Source organism: Stenella coeruleoalba, assembly GCF_951394435.1.
Source record: "Stenella coeruleoalba genome assembly, chromosome: 8".
NCBI lineage: Eukaryota > Metazoa > Chordata > Mammalia > Artiodactyla > Delphinidae > Stenella > Stenella coeruleoalba.
The window spans coordinates 70500044-70522593 of record NC_137154.1 but is presented as its reverse complement, the minus strand read 5'-3'; the positions used below and the strand labels follow the sequence as shown (position 1 = coordinate 70522593).

General features: G+C 35.2%; 1 protein-coding gene across 2 annotated transcripts in view; it reads left to right on the top strand.

Annotated features, from left to right (window-relative positions):
• Nucleotides 1-21720, top strand: part of SESN3 (sestrin 3) — a 67496-nt gene extending 45776 nt beyond the window's left edge. For both annotated transcript variants that reach the window (XM_079928751.1, XM_079928752.1), the window contains 9 exons: nucleotides 1317-1382; nucleotides 3947-4144; nucleotides 5600-5782; nucleotides 7835-8071; nucleotides 8811-8985; nucleotides 14609-14727; nucleotides 15555-15745; nucleotides 18136-18280; nucleotides 20338-21720. In XM_079928751.1, coding sequence (XP_079784877.1) covers nucleotides 1317-1382; nucleotides 3947-4144; nucleotides 5600-5782; nucleotides 7835-8071; nucleotides 8811-8985; nucleotides 14609-14727; nucleotides 15555-15745; nucleotides 18136-18280; nucleotides 20338-20424 — 1401 coding nt within the window. In that variant the 3' untranslated portion in view covers nucleotides 20425-21720. The remainder of the gene's footprint in view (nucleotides 1-1316; nucleotides 1383-3946; nucleotides 4145-5599; nucleotides 5783-7834; nucleotides 8072-8810; nucleotides 8986-14608; nucleotides 14728-15554; nucleotides 15746-18135; nucleotides 18281-20337) is intronic.
• Nucleotides 21721-22550: the final 830 nt, after the last annotated feature.

The following is a 22550-nucleotide window of genomic DNA, read 5'->3' as shown; positions in this document are numbered from 1 at the left end:
TATCTGTTGATGCCACTCTGCTGCTGCTTCATTGTTTTCTCTTTGCCTCTGCTTCTGAGAGCTATTTTGTATCTCTTCTCTGTCAGATTACATTACTTTCCTATAACTCTAGTACTCCAGAATCTTACTGGTCCAGCGAATTACCCTCAGCTCTCTCTGGGTAGAACTTTTTTCATCAAGGCACTCGTGGGCTGCAGATCAGTTTCTGTGTTGATTGGTCTAATTGGCTGTGGCCAGGACACAAGGTCATGTGAAATAGTTATTGCCATCCTCAGATAGGAACCACCTAGAGCTGCTTCCTCATTTTAGCAGTTTCCCGAGGAGGGCTTGGTGGCAAGCTTAATATTAACACTCCTTTCCAGCAGACATCTGTTCCCATGTTCTTCAGTTTCCCAGTCTTTATAATATTTATAAACCATGGCATAGTCCCTATTTTTATGTAATGACTTTGGAGGGCTTCTATTTCAGAATCTTAGGCTATCACTTTTATTATAGAAAATTAAGTAGCCATTCCTCCTATCTCTTCTCCTGGTTAAAAAGGATTTCAAAGCCTGAGAGTTCTTCATCATGCGTACCGAGAAGGAAGTTAGTCCCTGATTGAATGGGGACACCAAAACAATTTAACAAAAAAATTAAAAACTTAAAAAAATAAACACTCAGACATACCACTGGCAATCTAGCAGTTGCTAATACTAAATAGAATAGCAGTGGAGCAATAAGCATTGCTATAGTCTACATTTCTTAGATTAAATTAACCTCTGCTTCTCCAAGGTTTACATTTTTCTTACTTAAAGCTTCAAAACTTTATATTAAATATGCTTATCCCTATTTTATTCAGAAAGAAGAACACAAATCAGATCATTGCTTTGGGTAGTTGTGTGTAATCCTCTTAGAATTTAACCTTTCCTTTAGCTTTCAAATTGAGGTCTAACAGTGTACTAGTATACTATTAGATACGATTTTATTAGGGAGGTTGATGGTTTTCAGTCACGTCAAATACGGGCTAAAAAATCTATGGTGCTGTAGAGTGTTACTGAGGGAAATGACATTTGGGGAGCCTACTGTGTGCCCTGCACTGTGGTAGGAGCTTGTCTGTCCCATTATCTTGTTCATGCAATGGCCATATGGGGTTTTTGTTGTTGTCGTTTGTGTTTTGCGGGGTGGGTGGGGGGAACCAAGACCTAACACTTACTCTGATTTTACATAATTCTATTTATTTATTCCATTTATTTTAGTACCTCAGCAGTCAATCTGCACCGATTTAACTTTACATAGAAAGTCATCATTAATACATAAAACTTTTCTTTTAAAAACAGGATAAAAGAATCAGAGTATCTCAACCCTTGACAAGAGGACCAAGTGCCTTTATTCCAGAGAAGGAAGTAAGTTGATGTCTTAATATACATAAAGTGTGATTTAAAAAGTAGCTTAATTATGTCAAAGAATATCTCCATTTTTTTAACATGGAAGTAAACCTGTGTTTTGCTCTTATTTCTTATTTATATGTCAGAAAACCACAGAGGTATTTTCATTTCAACTTCACTTAAAAGACTGTGCGTGTGATAATCTGCCTTTTTATTTTGGAGTTAGGTAGTACTGCAAAGTTAGAATAATATAAATTTTACCATATTTGATTTCAAATATAACTTTTCTAAATAAAGCTGCTAACAATAATAAAACAATATTATTTTGAAGGTTTAAGGTTTTAAAATGGCTAGTGTTTCATGGTGATTATAGGTTACATAAATGTTAAGAAAAGACATTTTGAAATGAAAAAGTGAGTTTTCCAACTAAACCTGTTGAAGAAAACATGATATTTTATCACTAGTAGTTAATCTTTTCATTTGGTTCTAAGTTTCTGGTGGGACAGAATGTCACAGAATCTCCACTGCAAGCTGCACCTTTGATGAGGGTGGGAAGTTAAGATGGTAAATGTTGAAAGAAAAGATGTAAAATGACACAAAGGAGATTATAATCAATACAAGATTTCTGTACCTATTTAATGGGTATATATCTCTATGAAAGATCACAGCAATCTTTAGGACCTGTAGATTCCTAGATGCCTCTAAGTTATATTTGGGCTAAGAAAAGTTTAAGGACCACTAAATGAGTTTTTCTCTGTTTCAAGGAGTTATTAATTCATATTAACTGTGGTTACATATACTGATTTACTATTGGCTGCAAAGATATCATTTATCTTAAAGCACCAGCATTATTCTTTATTGTTCAGAAATTAGTCAACACATATTTATAGAGTACCTATTATGTTTCAGACAACGCTTAAAAGAAGGGATACATGCCAGGCCATTGCCACAGTCAGCAATTCCATCATGTTCATTTGCCTTTTTAGCGACCTTACCATCTACATGAAACTCCAAAGTTAACAGTAGTGTTTCAGGAGCTCAGTGACTGTGGCTGATCTAGGTGGTGACCATTCATTAGAGAAACTGCTGTGCTTGTCCTATTTCCCTCATAGAGCACAGGGTTGCTCTTAGCGGAGTGATTGCCTCATATATATATAAAGACTTCCTGAAACACAGCCATTTACACAGTACGTATTTGAAGACAATCTGGTTTGCAGAAGCAGCTGCTGTTTTCAGGCTCTGTTGCATCATATGAATCTATTAATGTATTTTAGGCATCAGTTAAACAGAAGAATCTGCTGCTGGAAAACAAAACAAAAACAACAAATATTCTGTCCCTAATTATATGTAGTTTATCTTGATCCTATCATATTTTTAACTATCATCTTGGTTCCCTGTAGTTGACAAAATGGGAGGAAATGGGCAAATGGAAATATATTTGGTTTTATAATGAGCCAAAGTGGAATTGCCTCTTTTTTACACCATTGTAATTAACATTTCCTCACAATTTAGACTTTTCAAACATTACATTTCCTTTGGGATTAAATTTTCCTCAGTCAGTAGTGTCTTTGTATAATTTGTATTTATTTTCAGACTGTGAAGCCAGCCCTGAAAAGTAAACAGAATTTCTTAAGAGCAGTGTGGATCTTTGGAAAGACCATGAGTCTGGACTTTAGGAGATTAGATTTTAGACCGGGCTGTGCTATTAAATAGCTGTATGAGTTGAATTTAATCTTGAGTCTGTTTCCTTATCTAAAATAAGGAACACATTCTTCTTAGGTCTAGAACTCTAATTCTAAAATACCAATAAATAATGAACCAATCTGAGAAATACACATCTGACGTGTATTAATTCCCACAGAGCATGGTCCTTCTAAGAGGTGCTAATAAGCTCTTAACACCTTCGGAGCCAATTCTTGGTATGACACCCGAGCTGTCATTGTTTATAAAGCTCTATGTAAATAATCTATTTTTGAGAAAGCTCTTTTGATTCTCTCCAATGCAGCATGTTCATTGTAATAATTTACTTTGTTTTTAGTAATTAATATGATGGGCTCAAAATAGGAATTCTAGTGTCCTTATTAATTTTTCAATTAACACTTTCCTATAAATTATCATATTTTTCTTTGTCCCTAAAAAGACTGCAGAAAGCTTTTTTATGTTGAATAATGAAAAAAGCAAAGGATCAGTCTGAAAATACTTGTCTTAAGATATAGTGATTAAGTATCTTCATAGGCTATTGAGATAAAATTGTAAATATATGTAATCAGATGCCAGTGCTTTTGCCTCCCCAATTTTGCCTTATGTGCCTGGCAAAGCAGATGGGAGCTTCTTTTCTCCAATTTCATAGCTGTGTGTATAATGTTTGATAATTTGACATTTGTTGTTTAATAAATTGTGGTCCCAGAGCCAAAAATGCATGGGCTTTCTTTTTCATTTCTGTTTCCAATATGAGCAACTACATAATTTCAGTGTCTGTTAATATAAAAAGAACATTCATTTGCTTCAATCGTGGCATAATGTATGTAAACCAAGGGTGTGTTTACAAAAATCATGATATTGTTTTGTTTCTTGATTGGAAGGTTGTCCAAGCAAACACAGTGGATGAACGTACTAACTTTCTTGTGGAAGAATACTCTACATCCGGTCGCCTGGACAACATCACCCAGGTCATGAGTCTGCACACGCAGTACCTGGAGTCCTTCCTGAGGAGCCAGTTCTACATGCTGCGCATGGACGGCCCCCTTCCTCTACCGCACCGGCACTACATCGCCATCATGGTGCGCTGTGTTCACGTGACATCATCCTCACTTGGTCCCTCTCCCTCCTAGTATTATATGTGTGTGCACAGCTAAGTATAATTAGGTAGAAATAAGAACTGAAAAAGCCTGTGGACTTTTGGATCCCAAGTCCATTGGATACATTTTGAATGCTTTAAGCCACTCAATGTACTGAATGTTTCTCATTTAATTATTAGTAAAGTCATTTTCCATGTTTAATCTCTTATAATTAAAGATGCTTGTAGGGTCCAAAGTAATATCTCTAGTAGCCCACAAGTTTTGTTTTTGCTCCTGATAGCTTTGTTTTATTATTAATATAAAACAGGTTGTTTGTGCCATTTTAGTCATTCTTTACAAGATGAACATCACTAATTTGGCCAAATAAGAGGAAAGTATCAGCCAGCACCAAAGGAGGCTCTGGATAAGAGACGAATTCTTAAGTGAACTCTTACACTTCTAAGTTTAGTAGTTGGTACAAACTAGTTAGCTAGTTAATGTTTGAGGGGGAGAATTATAAATTGGGGTGATAGGCAGCAGGAGTAATAAGGGTAGAAGCAGTGCTACAGTTGGACTATTGCTGGAGGAAAGAAGAAGACAAGATGCAAGTGCTATATATTTGGAGAGGTTAGTGGAACGGCTGGGCTGGCAGAGTGAGCAGAGCCGGCCAAGAGTTAGTTTTTATCCAGTTTAATTTGTTTATGCTCTCACTGAAGTTTTAAACAACAAAAAAGGGCTGCATCCTGTGTTTTATTAAATGATGAACTTGACAAAGATTACTCAGCTTAAGGTTTTGATGACAGTAAGGCCGAAAGCCAACTTAGAATGGTCACCAATGAAGAGAGAAATAAGATGTAGAAAATAGAATAAAACAATACTGTTGAACTGAGAAGCAGCCTTGAGGAAATGAGAGGTGAAAAGTCTGTTTTGCGTGGATTTACCAACTTATCAAGGCTGACGCTGGCTTACATATGAAAGAAAGGGTCAGTGAGCTTCAGTTTCACCTCAATAGGGGGATGGGCACAGAAAAGGCTGATTCACAGTTATCTCAAAGGGAGTACGAGAAATACTCAAATTAGCATACATTCTGAATTGGTACATACAAGTTAATGAGATTCTATTGCTTTTTAGGTAGAATACAGTTGATATCATTTACCATAATGAAATGGACATGTATTTCCTTAACATAAATAGAAAATGGGTTCTAGGTTGACCCGTACCACTTCTGGATGGGAAGTAATTGGCTTCTTGTGACATTAGCTTATATAAAGTATCAGCTTTATGTATTGACTCAAGAATCTATGACAGCATTGTGATGAAAGTTTTAGGAAGAGGATTTTGTAAGAAAAGAATTATTAGCTATAACAATTAACTCTATCTCAGTGATTGGCTTAGTAATAGTAGAATAAGACCATACCATGACTATTTTATCCACTAACTTTTTTCTTTGTGTATCAGGCTGCAGCTAGACATCAGTGTTCTTACTTAATAAACATGCATGTGGATGAATTTTTAAAGACAGGAGGTATTGCTGAGTGGTTGAATGGTTTGGAATATGTACCACAAAGACTGAAAAATCTTAATGAAATAAACAAGCTGTTAGCACACCGACCCTGGCTGATCACAAAAGAGCACATTCAGGTACTGAGTGTTTCTTCCGGGGAAAAAAAAATAGTTTACTAACGATTCTCACTAAGAGTTAATTCTTTAGTTAAGTATTTTACTTAAGACTTAATTTTAAATACTTGCATATTAGGAACTTGAAAAATAAAAAATAATGTATTAATATGTGTAAAAAAGATAAATTTAGAAAGTCAGTGGGTTTAATTTAAATGTAAATGAATATTTCTCTTCAAGTAATCAGTAATTAGCTTATACTAGTGCTTTAGCGAGTAGCTATAAGAAAAGTTGATTCCTATTTTCAAGCAGTAGATAGAACAAAGAACATGCACTAGCAGGATAAGATACCTGGGTTCTAGTCTCCTAACTTTTTTACCCACAAGTTTGTGACCTTTAGTAAGTTTACTTCTGTGGGCCTTGGTAGTTCGCCCTGCTATAAAATGAGGGACTTAGATTAAATGAGTTCTAAACTCTTTTCTAGTTCTAACATTTCATAATTTTAAGATTTTGAAAAAGTGGTTTTGCAAATAAAAATGATTTGCTAACTGGTGTGTGTATGCTTACATGCCTCTAGAAACTAGAACTTAGATAAGAGAGAGAACTGAGATTGACTGGAGCACTTGCCCTTCAAAAGGAGTGTCTGTGAAAGGCCTCCAGGGTGAGGTTGTTGTATAATATGCTTAGCACTGTGCTTGGCACTTGGTTACTATTCAATAAGTAGGAGTCATCATCTAAATCACTATCAGTAGAAGCCTTAGGTATTTAAAATCCCTGCTTCTAATGCATAGAAATGTCCTTGGTTTTGTTTTGTTTTGTTTTGTTTTTTCCTCATCTTGTTAGTTATTTACCCAGTTAAACCAAACTTAACTTTTGTCAATATGCATACTCTCAGACTTTTATTATCTATTAGGGATTGTTTATAAAAATATGAACAAAGTTATAGCAATTTGAACGTGTAAGGGAATGGAGATAAGTGTAAGGGAATGGAGATATAGTCCTGGGCTACAATATAGCCCATGCTTAATAATTAATAGAAGACAGTGGAGCCCCATGAACATTGCACTTTTCAAAAAGTTTGAAAAGCAGAGAAAAATGTATGTATACTCGGATTATATAATACTACTTATAAAAATAAAAGAAGATATGTAAAAGTTACATTAGAGTGGTAGAATATGATTGATTTTCCCTTTTTTTCCCCTGAGCTTTTGGTCATATATTAAATTTGTGTGTAGTTAAATAATGGAGAGTAAGGCAAAAGCAGTTTTTTGGTTTTGGGTTTTAGCTGTGAAGTGAAACAAATGAAGGTTTTACATTTGTGGTGGGGTGGGGGGGGGGGTGAAGGCACAGCAGGACATATCCCCACACATCCACTGAGAAAGAGACAGACAGACAGATAGACAGAGATGGATGGGAGAGGATCCCTGACGGATTAACAGCTGGAATTGGTATTGGAGGGATTACTGCTTTTAATGGCTTCACTTACGATTCCATCATTCATCTGGAGGATCCAGTAAAATAACGTATAAAAAAGTGCTTTGATATTCTTTATGTCCTTTCAAATGTGAGCTAGTATTCTACAGTTTCTCTCATCTGCTATAGGTTCTTCCTCCGTCAGAGAAGATATCTAAAAGATAACTAAAAGTTAACTTACTGAATAAATTTTTATGTGATTTTTAAGGTAGAGTCTCTACCTTAAAACCATAAAATGAATGATTTTGCTAGAGAATCTTTAAAGTCCCTTCCCTACTTAAAGTAGCTTCAGTGTTCTTGGATTCTCTAAAATACCTTATTAAAATAGCATAATATGTAAAAGTGCTTTGGAAGCAGAAGTTCCATTGTATATATAAGGAATTTCAGAGAAGCCACGACATACTTCTGCTGTTAGGTTAGATAGGTTTAATGTAACATTGTTTGAGCAAAGCTGTATCTTTAATATATGAAACATGCTTAAAGGGAATTTTAAGTATTATAAATGGACATGTGAAATTTTATAGATTTTTCCATACTTTCTAAAATTGCTTTGTAGCATTGTATGATTTTTCACTTTTACTCTGATTTGCTTTTTCATTTCAGAAACTTGTCAAAACTGGAGAAAATAATTGGTCTCTGCCCGAACTGGTACATGCTGTGGTCCTACTGGCACATTATCATGCTTTGGCAAGCTTTGTTTTTGGTAGTGGCATCAATCCAGAAAGAGATCCAGAAATCTCCAATGGATTCAGGCTAATATCAGTCAACAATTTCTGTGTGTGTGATCTCGCTAATGACAACAACATAGAGAATGCATCTCTAACAGGCAGCAACTTTGGGGTTAGTTTTCTTAACTGTTTTCTTTACTACTTTGCCTTTTAACTTGCTACGTTAAAAATATCTAGAGGGCTTCCCTGGTGGCGCAGTGGTTGGGAGTCCGCCTGCCGATGCAGGGAACACGGGTTCGTGTCCCGGTCCGGGAGGATCCCATGTGCCGCGGAGCGGCTGGACCCATGCGCCACGGCCGCTGAGCCTGCGTGTCCGGAGCCTGTGCTTCCGCAACGGGAGAGGCCACAACAGTGAGAGGCCCTAGTACCGCAAAAAAAAAAAAAAAAAAAAAAAAAAAAAAAAAAATCTACAGAATTTATCTGATTAAACAGGATATTATGTACTTGAAATATTTCGTATAATTTTTATTACTGTAAAAATTTAACCTGTACCTGAAGTTCTGAATTGTCTTAAGGAAGCTTTTAAAGCAAATAGATTACAAATCGTAAGGCTGCCTCAATTTTCAAAATAAGTGTTAATGTAATTTAATATATAGCAAATTCTAGAATTCTAGATTAAATAAATCCATTCATATAAACTTTTTGTATTTATACCTGAAGCAGAAACACTACACTTCTGAAAATGTTTGATTTTTGTCATATGATTTTCTTTGGAGTTACTGGAAAACCCACTTAGGGACTTAATAACTCTGCTAGTGCCACTATGCATAAGGTGACATTGGGAGAAGGAGACATTGACTGGAACAACTTTTAATATTAATAACACCCAGTATTATCTTCTCTGGCTCCAGATCGTCGATTCTCTAAGTGAGCTAGAGGCCTTAATGGAAAGAATGAAAAGGCTTCAAGAAGAAAGGGAAGATGAAGAGGCATCTCAGGAAGAAATGACCACTCGCTTTGAGAAGGAGAAGAAAGAAAGTCTTTTTGTGGTCTCTGGAGATACTTTTCATTCATTTCCTCATTCAGGTGCTTTTTCATTTCACTGTCTTTGCCTTTTAGTTGTTCTTAGAACCCTGACAGACCACCTTCAGTGTTTTCCATATGGATATGTCCAAACGGTTTTACGACCACGTTCCTTTAATTTAGTTCTCCTCTACCTGACCCTGATGCCATTGCTTCCCCTCTTATGTTGGTGTATCTTTGAATATATTTCAGATTCAGTTGAGAGGTACTTCAGTGTTGTAGTTCATATTCTATCCTGAATAAAATGTTTTTTCAGAGCAGACCAGTTGCTTATAAGGTTAGATAGGAATATTTAATCCATCCTACTTTTGTAATTTTTTTTAATGATAAGTAAAATTCTGTTTCGACAGATGTAATTTGTAAGAAATATCTCTGCCTTTTTTGTGGGTGGGGAGTTATGTGGGAGGATTGTTCTCACACTGCCACTTTTTTCCAGATTAGTTCTAAAATTATACTGCACTTGCATTTGCATTTCTTTGAGAAACCTTTGGAATTTTATAAAAATATATTATTTAGGTCATTTCTTAGATTATATTTGGAGGAATTCATTCTGTATTAAAAGCTAGGCTTCTTTGCTCTAGTCTTAAGAACACACTTTTTTCCTAATACTCTGAGAGACTTTGAAATAGGAGGGAAACTTTCCAATTATGACTAAAAAAGATATTGAACACCACATAGTAAATGTTATTAAAATAGCATAGACTCAGTAGACTTTGAAAGCTTAAACCCTTCAAAGTCATCAATCTACATAACATTTATTTTTACAGTTCCCTTGGTTTAAAAGAGGGCTTCCAAATGACTAGTCATAAAGCTAGTCAGTCTCATAAATCCTGAGGGTAATTGATTTGGCTATGTTTGTTAAATATAACGTTGACCAATAGCTCTCAGAAGTTTTACCAGGAAGAACAAGAACCCCTTTTATCATTTCCCCAATGATTTTTTTTATGAAAGATTTTATCTACCAAACTGAGTATATTTAGTAATAATTTCTCAGAGCTTCTAACCAGCAGGAAATGCCAAATATAAAGAAGCTTATTGTTTTGGTTATTGATTTACTGTTCGTACTACAAACATTTATTGTACCCTATGTAATCTCAGCAGGGTGGTAGGTACTAAGCTTTCCAGGCTAAATAAGGCATGATTCCTGCCCTCTGGGGGGGCTCTCATTGCTAGTGGAAGAGAAAGAAATAATTACAATACATGACAGAATGTGAAGGGTATATGGACCCAGTCGTGGTGGGGGAGGAGTGTGGACAGAAGGGGTCCTAGAGGAGGACTTCCTCCAGCTGCCTGGCTCGAAGCTAAATCTTAGAGACTTGAGTGCAAGGGAGTCTGACAGTGGCTGGGGGATGGGGAGTTGGTGGTGAACAGCATACCTGCCTGAGCCAAGGCACGGTGGTAAGGAAACAGGATGCTGGGTGCAGAAGCAAGTGGTTCTGCATTAGGACGTAACTCACGAGGTAGGTAATGTGAGGAGGAAGCTGATTAGGTAGGTAGAGGCCTTATCATGATGACCTTTCTAACCTTAAAGAGCAAGTAACCTGCCCTATTTTGGACATGTTGAGTTGTGATGTCTCTAAAGCTTCCAGTCTGGAGACATCTAGTACAGTGCTTCTCAAACTTTAATGTACACTTGAGTCACTGAGGAATCTTGTTGAAATGCAGATTTCTATTTGGTCCATCTGGGCCAGGACCTGAGAAGCCTCATTTCTATCACGTCTCCAAGTGATGCCCATGCTGCTGGTCAGCAAACCACACTTGGAGCAGCAAGTGTTGAGCAGGAGAGAGTTTTAAGCTCAAGATAAAGTTTTGGAAGTTATCAGCATATATTTGGGAGTTAAAATCAAAAGCGTTGTTTATAAAAATCATCCAGGGAAAACAAATGGGACAAAGGAAAGTAATGAGCCTTCTAGGTAAACCAATATTTTAAAATGTAATTGTATTAAGGTTAGTAATATCTGTTCACTTTTAGACATTAATTTTTGTGTGTATGTATGAAAAATTTTAATATACACCTCTTTATAACTGAAAGAGTGAGTAGACAAAAATCCAGAGAGTATTTAAACTTCTTTAGCACACTTTAGCTAACTGACATATATAAAACACTATATCCCAATCTGCAACATATAGCATTTTTTCAAGTGCACATAGAAAATTTCCCAATGTCAACCATATACTGTTAATAAAACAAATCTCAACAAATTTTGAGATTAAAATTTCATGGAGCATAACTTTTGACTGTAATGGAAGTAAGCTAGAAATCAGTAACAAAAATAACTGGAAACTTCTCAAGTGTTTAAAAATTAAGCAGTATACTTCTAAATAGCACAGAGTGAAAGAAAAAGTTACAATGGTTAGAAAATACTTGGAGCTGAATAGCGGTGAAACATGGCATAGACATTAATTTTTTAAAGCTTCTCTAAGACCATTAGAGCTTAAAGGACATGTAAATGTTTTATTTCTTTTAGGTTTCTTTTTTTAGTATTGAAAATATATTTTACCTTCTTGGACCCTTGAGCAAGGACTTCTAGCTTCTATAGTGAATTTTGACTAGCAAGTCTTAGACCCTAGCCAAAAATTATGTTCTGGTTTTAACAGAAAAGGCTGCGTCATTTATAAATTATTCAAGGAAATAAATTGTTTCATTATTAACTCTTCACCATTCCCAGTACTAAATTTGCTGGTCACACAAAGATAACAGAAAAATGACTCAGTATGTGGCTAATTGAGTTATTTTTATAGACTTACTACGTTTTAAAATGGAAATAGAAATTTATTTTTCCCTATAACAAGTTTCTTGGTTTGATCAGTGTGATAAAAGCATTTTAGAGTCCATGCAGAGATTCTAAGAATAGTTTTTCAAACCTCTTGGAGAAAATAAATGTTTAAATTGTTCTACAAGGGGAGAATTCTGTAGCTTGATAACAGAGTTAACTAGCTTTTATTGTTGTTTTTTTTTTTTTTTTCCAAGTTAGAATGGTTCTCCATTACTGTAACACAGTATTTTCTGTAGTATATTAGTAGCCACCTCTTGGGAGCAGAAGAATGCAAGTAATATGTAAAATAATACTTTGAGTCCAGAGTTTGAAATATTTGTTTAGATAGAATTAAGATTAGAGTTTTATATTTGTCGATCAGACACATTTTTTTTAATTTAACTTCTTAAGGTAAATTTAGGAAAAAAATATTTGTAGTATGAGAGAACTTTGTATATTTCCTTCTATGGACAAAATTGTCTAGAACACAGATCTTGACTGACTCCTAATTTGAAAATGAATAGATGGATATTATTTGTAGGATAAATTCTATCATATTTGGTTTTACTCTTTATTGTTTATTTTAAAATGTTTAAAGTTCCTGTGACAATTTAGAAATATATATGAGCAAAACAAAAGCTAAGAGCAAAGTCAAAGGAGCCAGCTGTGTAATAGTCAACTCCAGGATCGATGTCCGCCAAATTAGACCACCTGGCTGTACAGTGTAGGGGGAAGATCACTTCAAGAGAGGAACTATTTTATAGAACTTATTTATCAGTTCTATAAAATAAGTTTATTTTATAGAACTGATAAATAAAATAAGTTTATAGAACTTATTTATCAGAGACTTACTCACTGGTCTTGGTTTAACCCGCAAGACTCCTAGTTTTCATAGCAGCCTCAGTGATTGCTACTACATTTTACATTTTTGGCTTCATTTATATTTATTATGTGATGAACTGAATTCAGGAAAGCATAACGTCGTCCATACATGTTAGGAGAGAATGCATTGAAAACACCATTTTTTAAGTGTTTCTATTTATCTGAACAGAGGCTGGAGCACAAGGAGACAGGGCAGTGGTTGTGGGGTTGGGTGGGAAGAAGCCTGAGCTTTCTCTTCGGAGAACTGCAAGTCACCTAAAAGCTTCAGATCAGTTTAAGTAGTTTAATGTGTACAAGTTTCCCACATCATCTTAAACTAACCCACACTGTATTCGTTACTGACACTCAGTACTGATAATGGTATTAGTAACTTACAGTTAGTTTTATTTCTTAAGTATATATTTCTTAAGTATATATTTATTTTCATATTATTTCTTAAGTATATATTTCTTTTCATATTAATGAAACAATGAAAAAATAGATATTAAGTACATAGCATAGTATCTGGTATATTGTAAGTACTCAACAAATGCTAGTTTCTTCTCTTTATGTGTAATAAGTTACGTAAGATTTTAATAAGCTGCTTCCTAGGTTGGGTAGCCTGGGCACTTGAGCTTTCCTGCCTATATTAAGCACCCTAATTAGTCCATGCCAAGGGAACTAAGGAAGGGTCGAAACTCATGAGAAAAGAATAATTGCTAGGATTTTCATGAATAGCAAAGATTAAAGATAATTCAGGTACTACTAGTCTATTAGGTCTTTCAGATGAATTACTGTAATTGCACTTGTATTTTAAGCTTCTCAAGACTGTCTACTTGAGGATTGTAATTTTTATTATGTCACAAAATTGTTTCATTAACTACTTATTTAATATTTATTTATTTATTAAATGTTAAATTTACTTAATATTAATTAAAACACTTATTAGGAAAATACTGTTCTTTATGTGGAAGAAACTAGTGTTTTATTTTGAAAAATATGTGTTCATTTTCTAGAGTAGAAGGTAGTAAATAAAGGTTGTTCATTCCCTTTTAGTGGTTGAAATCAGAAAAAGAGTAATTATAAAGACAGACTAACCTAGGGAAAAAAAATAAGTTAAAAAAGAATTATCTTTAAATCAAATTAACATGCATTGGGCATTTACAATTTTTCAGTGGTAAATTTTTAATATTATCAAGTATACAGAAGTCAACTGTCTTAAAATATTATTATAGTCTTCTGTCTTTCTGAATGCCATTTTGATAATATTCTAATCACAGTCTCAGAAGCACATTGTTTACTTCATATGTTGTATACCTTGTTTTCATGTACACAGAAAAGCGCATGTATCTTAGGTGTAAAACTTAATGAACTTTACACACAAACTGATCCTTCCTGTTTAACTAGCACCCAAATCAACTCAGGGAATAATAGTGGTCCCCAAAAGTCTACTTTCCTCCCTATTGTGAACCCTTACAAGTTCTCCCTGGATGCCTCTTTGTAAGCTAAAAATGAACTCTATTGAACTAATTTTCACTGTGAATACATCCAGATGAAACACCATCTGATTTTAATAAAATTCATCTTAACATTAAACTCAATTTTAAGTGGTCTTTCACCTCATCCCTTCTCTTTCCCCACATCCTACTTCATCCCCTGGAAAGATCAAAAAATTTTTTAAGCTTTATATTCAAAGGCCTGTGCTATCTTCCTTTTCTAAATAAGTAAAACACATGTATTGATCCTTGACTACTACTATTTAGATATTTAGTCAATTTTTTGCCTGGGTAACTACAGCTGAATGTTACAATTGCCAATATTTGGTAATGAAATTGTATTCAAAACGTCAGGTAAAGGTATTTTATGTGAATTCAAGCCATGTAGTCAATATTGTCACTTTGGAAAGCCATGGAAAAGCTAAATGAAAAAGTGGAGGAAAACGAAGCTGATTCATTTGTTCTAACTCCGTATGGTTTCCTTAACACTAGGTTGTTCATTATTGTCCTTAGATTTTGAGGATGACATGATTATAACATCTGATGTCTCCCGATATATCGAAGACCCTGGTTTTGGGTATGAAGACTTTGCCAGACGAGGAGAGGAGCATTTGCCAACATTCCGAGCTCAGGTATCAGATGCCTTTAATTCAGAGAAACTGGAGAAGAGATACTGTCATTTTAATTGTGAAATGTTGAAATGTAAATAAATTGACTTCTAAATAAATTAATAGAGCATTTCGATAGAATCTGTAACTATCTTTATTTAACCTAGTTTTTGGCCTTGTCTGATTTGATGTCCCAGTTGATGGTTTATTATTTCAACATTAACCCCCTTAGAAGGCAAAAGGAAACTGCTTTATTCAGTTACTTGCATTATTACATGATAGTTGTTTAATGTCCTTTTTTGGAGAGGGCAGGGAGGAAATTGAGTGATATGTTCACATTTATAATAAAAAGGCATTTTGTAATAAAATCATATACATCAGTAGTTACGGGCTTAAGGACCAGCCCCTCCCCAGCCCTAGAAAAGAGCCATAGTAGTGATGTGGTTCATAAAAAGAGAATGAGTGTGAATAAAGACAGACTCCTCCATGCTTGCTTCATATGATCTGCTAACCATCCGTGTCACTGAGTAGGTTTAGTCACATAGGAATATTCCAAGGTCTTCTGGGGTCCTTCCAAATGACGGCATAGTTTGCATAGTACTTGACGACAGGAGGTAACCAGAGTTCATCACCAGTGTGCCAAACCCTGGACCCACCGAGGAAACAGCACAGCACTCCCATCTACAAACTGATGTGAAGCATTCTTGGTAAAGCTGCAAACTTGGAATTAGTGAAAGAATTACGGACTTTGAAATATCTCCACTTACTTGCTTCAGTAGTTACACTTAAAAACATAGACTTTAAATGGAGAGTGACCATTTTGTAATTGGAGATACATTTTATGTTTTTAGGACTATACCTGGGAAAATCATGGGTTCTCCCTGGTGAACAGACTTTATTCTGACATTGGACATCTTCTTGATGAGAAGTTCCGCATGGTCTACAATCTCACGTATAACACTATGGCCACCCATGAGGATGTTGACACAACCATGCTGCGCAGAGCTTTATTTAACTACGTTCACTGTATGTTCGGAATCAGGTATGGTCATCATGGAGACAGTTTTATATGTTTCTAAGTGAAAATTCTGGCATGCATCTTACTTCTATCCCATTGAGAAGTATATGCTTCTGGGGAGAAAATATTACATGTGGACTTCTGATTTTTAAAAATTAATTCTGTCTTATAGAAAAGCATTTTTCTTTGTTTAGCTGTTACAAATCTTAACATGCATATATAACTATAGTAGTTAGAATCTACTAAGAAGGGAAAAGAATATCAGTAATCATTGGGGATAGGAGAGAATCACTCAATTTGAGAAACCTTACTGGACGAACTGGACATTTAAAAATGTATATATTATGTCCCTTTAGATGGGACATAGTGCTGGGACAAGAAGTGCTGGCTGGTTGGTTGGTTGGTTAGTTTTTGGAGGAATGGTAATTAAGGTATAAATAAAACTAGGGTAGAGTCCTCCCTCATAAAGCTCACATAAGAACACTGAAACGGGGCTTCCCTGGTGGCACAGTGGTTGAGAGTCCGCCTGCCGATGCATGGGACACGGGTTCGTGCCCCGGTCCGGGAAGATCCCACATGCCGCGGGGCGGCTGGGCCCGTGAGCCATGGCCGCTGAGGCTGTGCGTCCAGAGCCTGTGCTCCGCGACGGGAAAGGCCACAGCAGTGAGAGGCCCACATATCGCAAAAAAAAAAAAAAAAAAAAAAAAAAGAACACTGAAACGAAACTGTAAGTCAATATAAATTAGTGGTCTCTAAATTTAGAAAATTAGAATTGAGAGGACAGGGAGTCAATGAGTGAACGAGACTGAATGGTCTAATCAGGAAAGCTCTTTTGGAGAACATCCTTTTTGAGCTGGGTTTTGAAGACTTTTATGGAGAGGGATTTGCAGAAGGAGAAAATCCCCTTCAGTCAACTGAATGAATACATTCAGTTGACTGAAGAAAATCCTCATTCAGTCAACTGAATGGATACATTCAGTCGACTCTATACTATATCCTTTCTGATATAGTATCAGAAAGCCTTTATGGAATGGAATTAAAATTCAATTTGTTAAGCAACGTGGTTTCTATAACTTTTTAAAAGATCCCAAATTTCCTGAAAAATCAACTAATAATGAAATAGTCCACCTAAAGGACACTATTACAATGGTAAATAATAAATCTGCTATTTGGCCATTTACCATTCTAGAAAGAATCATCACACTTTAAAACAGATATTATACCAACCTAATTAAGAAAAATAAACACTAATAGATTTTAATTCAGTTGCAATAAATATTTATTATGTTCAAGACAATAAATAACAAATATTATGGTGATTATTTTTCTCTGTTGGATGCTACTAAATAAAGTTTATATAAAATCCTGGAGGCTTTTTTTTTTTTTTAAACTAAGCGTTATGTTTGGGTTAGAAAGTAACAGAAAATATAGAAGAGAAATCCCACAAGCTCCCACTACTACATTTACCCTTGTATCTGCCTCTGTGCCTGTTTGCTCTTTCTTCTCTCATATTGTGGATGAACTGTCTATACTCCTATGCTCTTGGGCATAGAATCCCATCTCCTCTCATCTTCAGAAGATCCCTGTTCTAGCAATTCTCCCTTCTCCCTCCTGCATAATCAACTTTACTCTCTTAATCAGATCTTTCCCATCAGTATATAAACATGCTATTATTTCTCTCATCATCTCAAAAAAACAAAAATCCTTTCTTCATCCTTCTATTCCCTCTGGCTTTTGCCTCATGTTTCTGCTCCCATGCACAGCAAATCTCTTTGAAAAAGCTTTGTGTGTCTACTGTCACCATTTTCTCATCTCCCATTCTCTTGTGAACCGACTGCAGTATCAGGCTTTTACTCCTGTTATGTCAACAGAGCTGCTCTTACTGAGGTTGTCCGTGACCTCTGCATAGCTCCTTGCCATGGTCAGTTCTCAGTAGCATCTTCTTTGACTAGTCAGTAGCATTGGACGCAATTGATTATCCTCTCTTCCTTGAAATGGGAAGCCCTAGACTCCTGCCTTAGGGCTCAAATGTCAGCATCTCAGAGAAGCCTTCCTGCCCGCTCTATCTAAAATCACAATTCCCCTCCCGGCCTCCAGTTGCATTTTATCTCCATAGCAGTTATCACTATCTGATACATTGTATGGTTTTCTTTTTCATTTCTTTCTTTTTTCTCCAGTAGAATTTAAATTCCACGGGTCCAGTGATTTTTGTCTATTTTGTTCATTTGTGTATCACCAGTGCCTAGGGGGGAGTAACATGGCACATAATAGACACTCAGTAACTATTTGTTAGGTGAATTAACGAATGAGCGTTTGGTATTTAATTACTAGATAATTATTGTGTCTTGGTATAATTTTAGAAATCAGAAATTTTGATTCTGTCATTCTAAAGCTTGTTGTCATATTGCTTATAGGTATGATGACTATGATTATGGAGAAGTTAATCAATTACTTGAACGAAGCCTGAAGGTTTACATTAAGACAGTGACCTGCTATCCTGAGAGGACTACCAAGCGCATGTATGATAGTTACTGGCGTCAGTTCAAACACTCAGAAAAGGTGTGTTTCATGACTAAACCTTTTATCGTAGACAAATATTCAACATAAGAAGTCATGATTATGAAAAAATTATACATGAAAATATTAATAAATTAGCTCCATCAAAGAAATGGAAGTGGCATTATCTGGCCATCTGTTTTTCTTTCCGTGATTTTAAATTAGGGTTTATTAACTAAATTTTGGTTCTGTGTTTTGTCCAGTGTGCTGTATAAAGTAAAAGTTTAGCATTGGCCTTTGAAAGATTGGATCTGAATATTGATATTTTAAAAGGACATTTGGGAAACTGTCCACCATCCTACTAGTAAAAATCAAACCTTCAGAGATGTTGTGCGAGCTATAATTGTATATTATTGTATGCCCAGAAGGCATACCCATTTAGAGATTCCTTCACTCTAGCCATTACAGTTAACCTCTTAGAACAAGGGCGTCTCACTCCAATTTGGTAATTTGGTATTTTGACAATATAATGGATTTGGATCTTTGAGCCAAATATGTTATTATATGAGGATATTTCTTTGGATTGAAATATATAGGAATCCTTATTTAAGACCTAATAAATGTTAAGGATCTTTACCAATATACTAGTACAGTATAAGTATGGCTATAAATCCTAGATCTTTGACCATAAAGGCCACGAATCTTCCATTTATATCACAGTTTCTAAGCTTGAGAGTAAGAAAACCTTTTCAGGGTCCTAATATTCACTCAATAACCATATGACTTAGATAAAGAATGTTATGACCTCAATCCCTAGCAGACCTTCTTGAAGTCTTAGAGCCGATCACACATCATGTAAATACCCATTTGCCTCCAGCATCTCTCCGAGATGGATAGCTATGCTCTGCTTATATGTTTGCATTAGATTTTCTCCCTTTACTAGGTGGTATCTAGAAATTCTCCTTACTCATCAAGAGAATAGATCCAACAATACATCTAACCTATAGAAAGATACCAAAATAATCTAAATATATCACAACATATTTCTTTGTAAACATTTTGAAAATATGTGGGTACATAATTTAACCTATCGGATGAGCTGTATCCCCCCCAAAAAAGTTAGGTGCTTGTTCACAGCTGTATCTGAAAGACTCTAGGCAAGCTATGCATATCTAAGTACCAGACACTAATTCCAAACTGCTTTAAACGTCACATTTTCACTTTAATATCTCCCAAGTACAGGCACACCTCAAAGATATTATGGGTTTGGTTCCAGACCACTGCACTAAAGTGAATATCACAATAAAGGGAGTCACATGAATTTTTGATTTCCCAGTGCATAAAAAGTTATGTTTACACTATATTATAGTCTATTAAGTGTATAATAGCATTATGTCTTAAAAAACAGTGTACATACCTTAATTAAAAAAATACTTTATCACTAAAAAGTGCTAACCATCATTTGAACCTTCAGTGAGTCATAATCTTTTTGCTGGTGGAGGGTTTGAAATGTTGTGAGGATTCCCAAATGTGACACAGAGACACAAAGTGAGCAAACGCTGTTGGAAAAATGATGCCGATAGACTTGCTTGCCGCAGGGTTGCCACAAACCTTCAGTTTGTAAAAAACACAGTACCTGTAAGGTGCCATAAAGCAAAGCACGATAAAACGAGGTATGCCTGCAAATCGTAAGAAATGTTTTTAAAAGCTTTCCAAGGAATAAGCATAGGCTATAAGAAATGTGGGGCTGAGTTTTAGCCATATAAACTTTTACAACTGGAAGAAAGTATAATTTGTAGGAAAATTGTGATTTGTAAAAATCAGTTTTATTTTATAACCCAAAAGATTGACTGGCTTTACATAACATCGATCCTAACAAAATTATTGGACTTTTTAAGACTTTAGGGGTCATTTTTACTGCTCACTTTTTTTTATAAACACAGTTTTCTTATGAGTATTACATCACGTACCCGCATAAATATGCCCAGGCATGTGTGTTTGTACATGTGTCTATAATACCCATGAAAAACATTTGTGAATGTCTGATATATGAAAAAAAAATTAAGGTTTTTTCAGTTGTTTATGATGGTCACTAAATTGGTAACACTTTCATTTTCTAGGTTCACGTAAATTTACTTCTAATGGAAGCACGGATGCAAGCTGAGCTTCTCTATGCTCTTCGTGCCATAACTCGGCATTTGACCTGAAGCATCATCCAGGGAAAATGTCATATATGTGTAAAGACCTTTTCACATAGGCTATACATCAGAAGCTGTTTGTGATGTAGCATCAAACATTATTCAATTCTCTAGTGTCAAAGTTTTAGCCGTTTTTTTGGGGGCGGCTGTAATGTGCAATGATGTATTTTCTTTTTCTTGATGCTTAACATGACTAACAATTGCAAAAGTAATACTGAGGAGCACTACTTGGCATTGTTTATAGTTGGGTTTTTGGATACTGATCATAAGTCATGAACCTGGTTTGTTAATGCTTAACTTCAGTGCTTTGGGGTTTGTGTGTATGTGTATTTTTGTTCTTTCCTTTTTTTTTTTTTTTTAAATATGGAAAAGCGCTTACAATCTGCTCAAGCAATTGTTTTTCAGATATCGGAATTCAGCAATGAATGACCTCCTCTGGCCATTCTAGAATTTTAATGTTGTGTCCTAAATCTGGTGGAGGAGAAGCATGCGCTGTTGAACTAAGCTGCTCACAGGACACTCATCTGTGTCCCCAGGAGATTATTTGTCAGGCACTGTTTATTTTTTTAATTTGTTTATTTGTTTGTTTTTTTTTACTGCTATTGGCGATAACATGAAATGTGATACAGCCATTGTCCATAATTTAATGTGAAATTGATCATGATGAATTCTATAGCATGCTACTGAAATGCCAAATTCAGCTAGTTTCTTTCTCTTCTGAAACAGAAGTTTCCGTTTTCCATATCAGATGTATATATTAAAAGTGGAATTATGCACAATCCTTTCTATCACTGACAGTAATCCTCAGTCATCAGAAATAATCAGTGCTTGCAGGGCTACTTACAGTTCACTTAGTTGGCACATATAAACATGTACCCACATAAGACTGACCAAAAATTTTCTTTGCACATTTTTCTTTTCTCATAGTGTTTTCTATATTGCAGTAAGCGGAGGAAGGTTATAATATACCTATATTTTTTCCTGTTAGGCTTTTAGAACTTATTTTCCATGGTTTTTCTTATGATAGGTTAAACAGTTTATTATTCAAAGGTAAAAATTGTGTTTCTATGCATTAATGTGATTGAACGACAACAACAAAAGAGTGCAATATGTTAAAAAAAAAAAAATACTCAACAGACTTTCCCCCTACTATGTCACTGCAGAAGTGTCCTTTTAACACAGAGCCATAAAGAAATTTGGTTCAGATTTCTTTATCGCCCAAGGCTTTTGCCTTCCTGGGGTTGAACAATGTTCCTTTCATAATGCCAAAGCATCCCCTTCCCCAGAAAAATCTCTTTGGACAACTGGTTAAAAAAAGATCTCAAGTCTTAAGGGAAGAAAAAGCATCCCAAAAGTCACATTTTTGCATTGGTTTATGTTGCTTGATTAGATTATCTTCACAGAGCACAACATTATGTGTTTATAGCTTTAATTTATATTATGTTAATGAACCAGTGAAGTGCCTAAAGAGATGCTTACAGCTATCCAGTAGGACACAACTGCACTGCTTAAACACTTTTTGGTTAACTAAGGGTGACTTGAATTTTACACAAACATGCTAATTGTTTTAAAACAGATCCATTTTTTCATAGTGAATAAGATAGTTAAAATTTTCCGTTAGAGTTCCCACAAAGATTTCATTTTAGACTTACTTGTTATCTAGGACTTACTTTTTTTCTCTCATGAAAGAATTGTGGACTAGTGTTCTGTTCAGTCATTTTCCCCTTCCATTTATCATCCTTTTCTGGTACGATCCATTAGGTTGCTTTCTTTTAGGCTTTGTTCTAGATAAGAAAATAGAAAGATGACTGTAAACCTATGAATATGAAATAGTTCTGCATTTTTAGATTCCAGGATTTTGTTTGAAATCTTCCACGTGAGGAAAAAAATTGCTAATTTTTTTTAAGACAGGGTGGTTTATTTAAAGAGATTATTCAAAGAACTCATGTCAGATCTAGTCTGTTTTGTTTATTGTGTATACCATATGTTGATTTTATGCCATATCACATTATATAGATATGTGTTAAATACGAAGAAAGTCTTTAGGGGAATGGCAAAATATGAATGACAACATGCATGTCCATTTGACTTCCCCAATTTTAGAACTTTCAAGTTGAGGATATCCTTTACTCTTG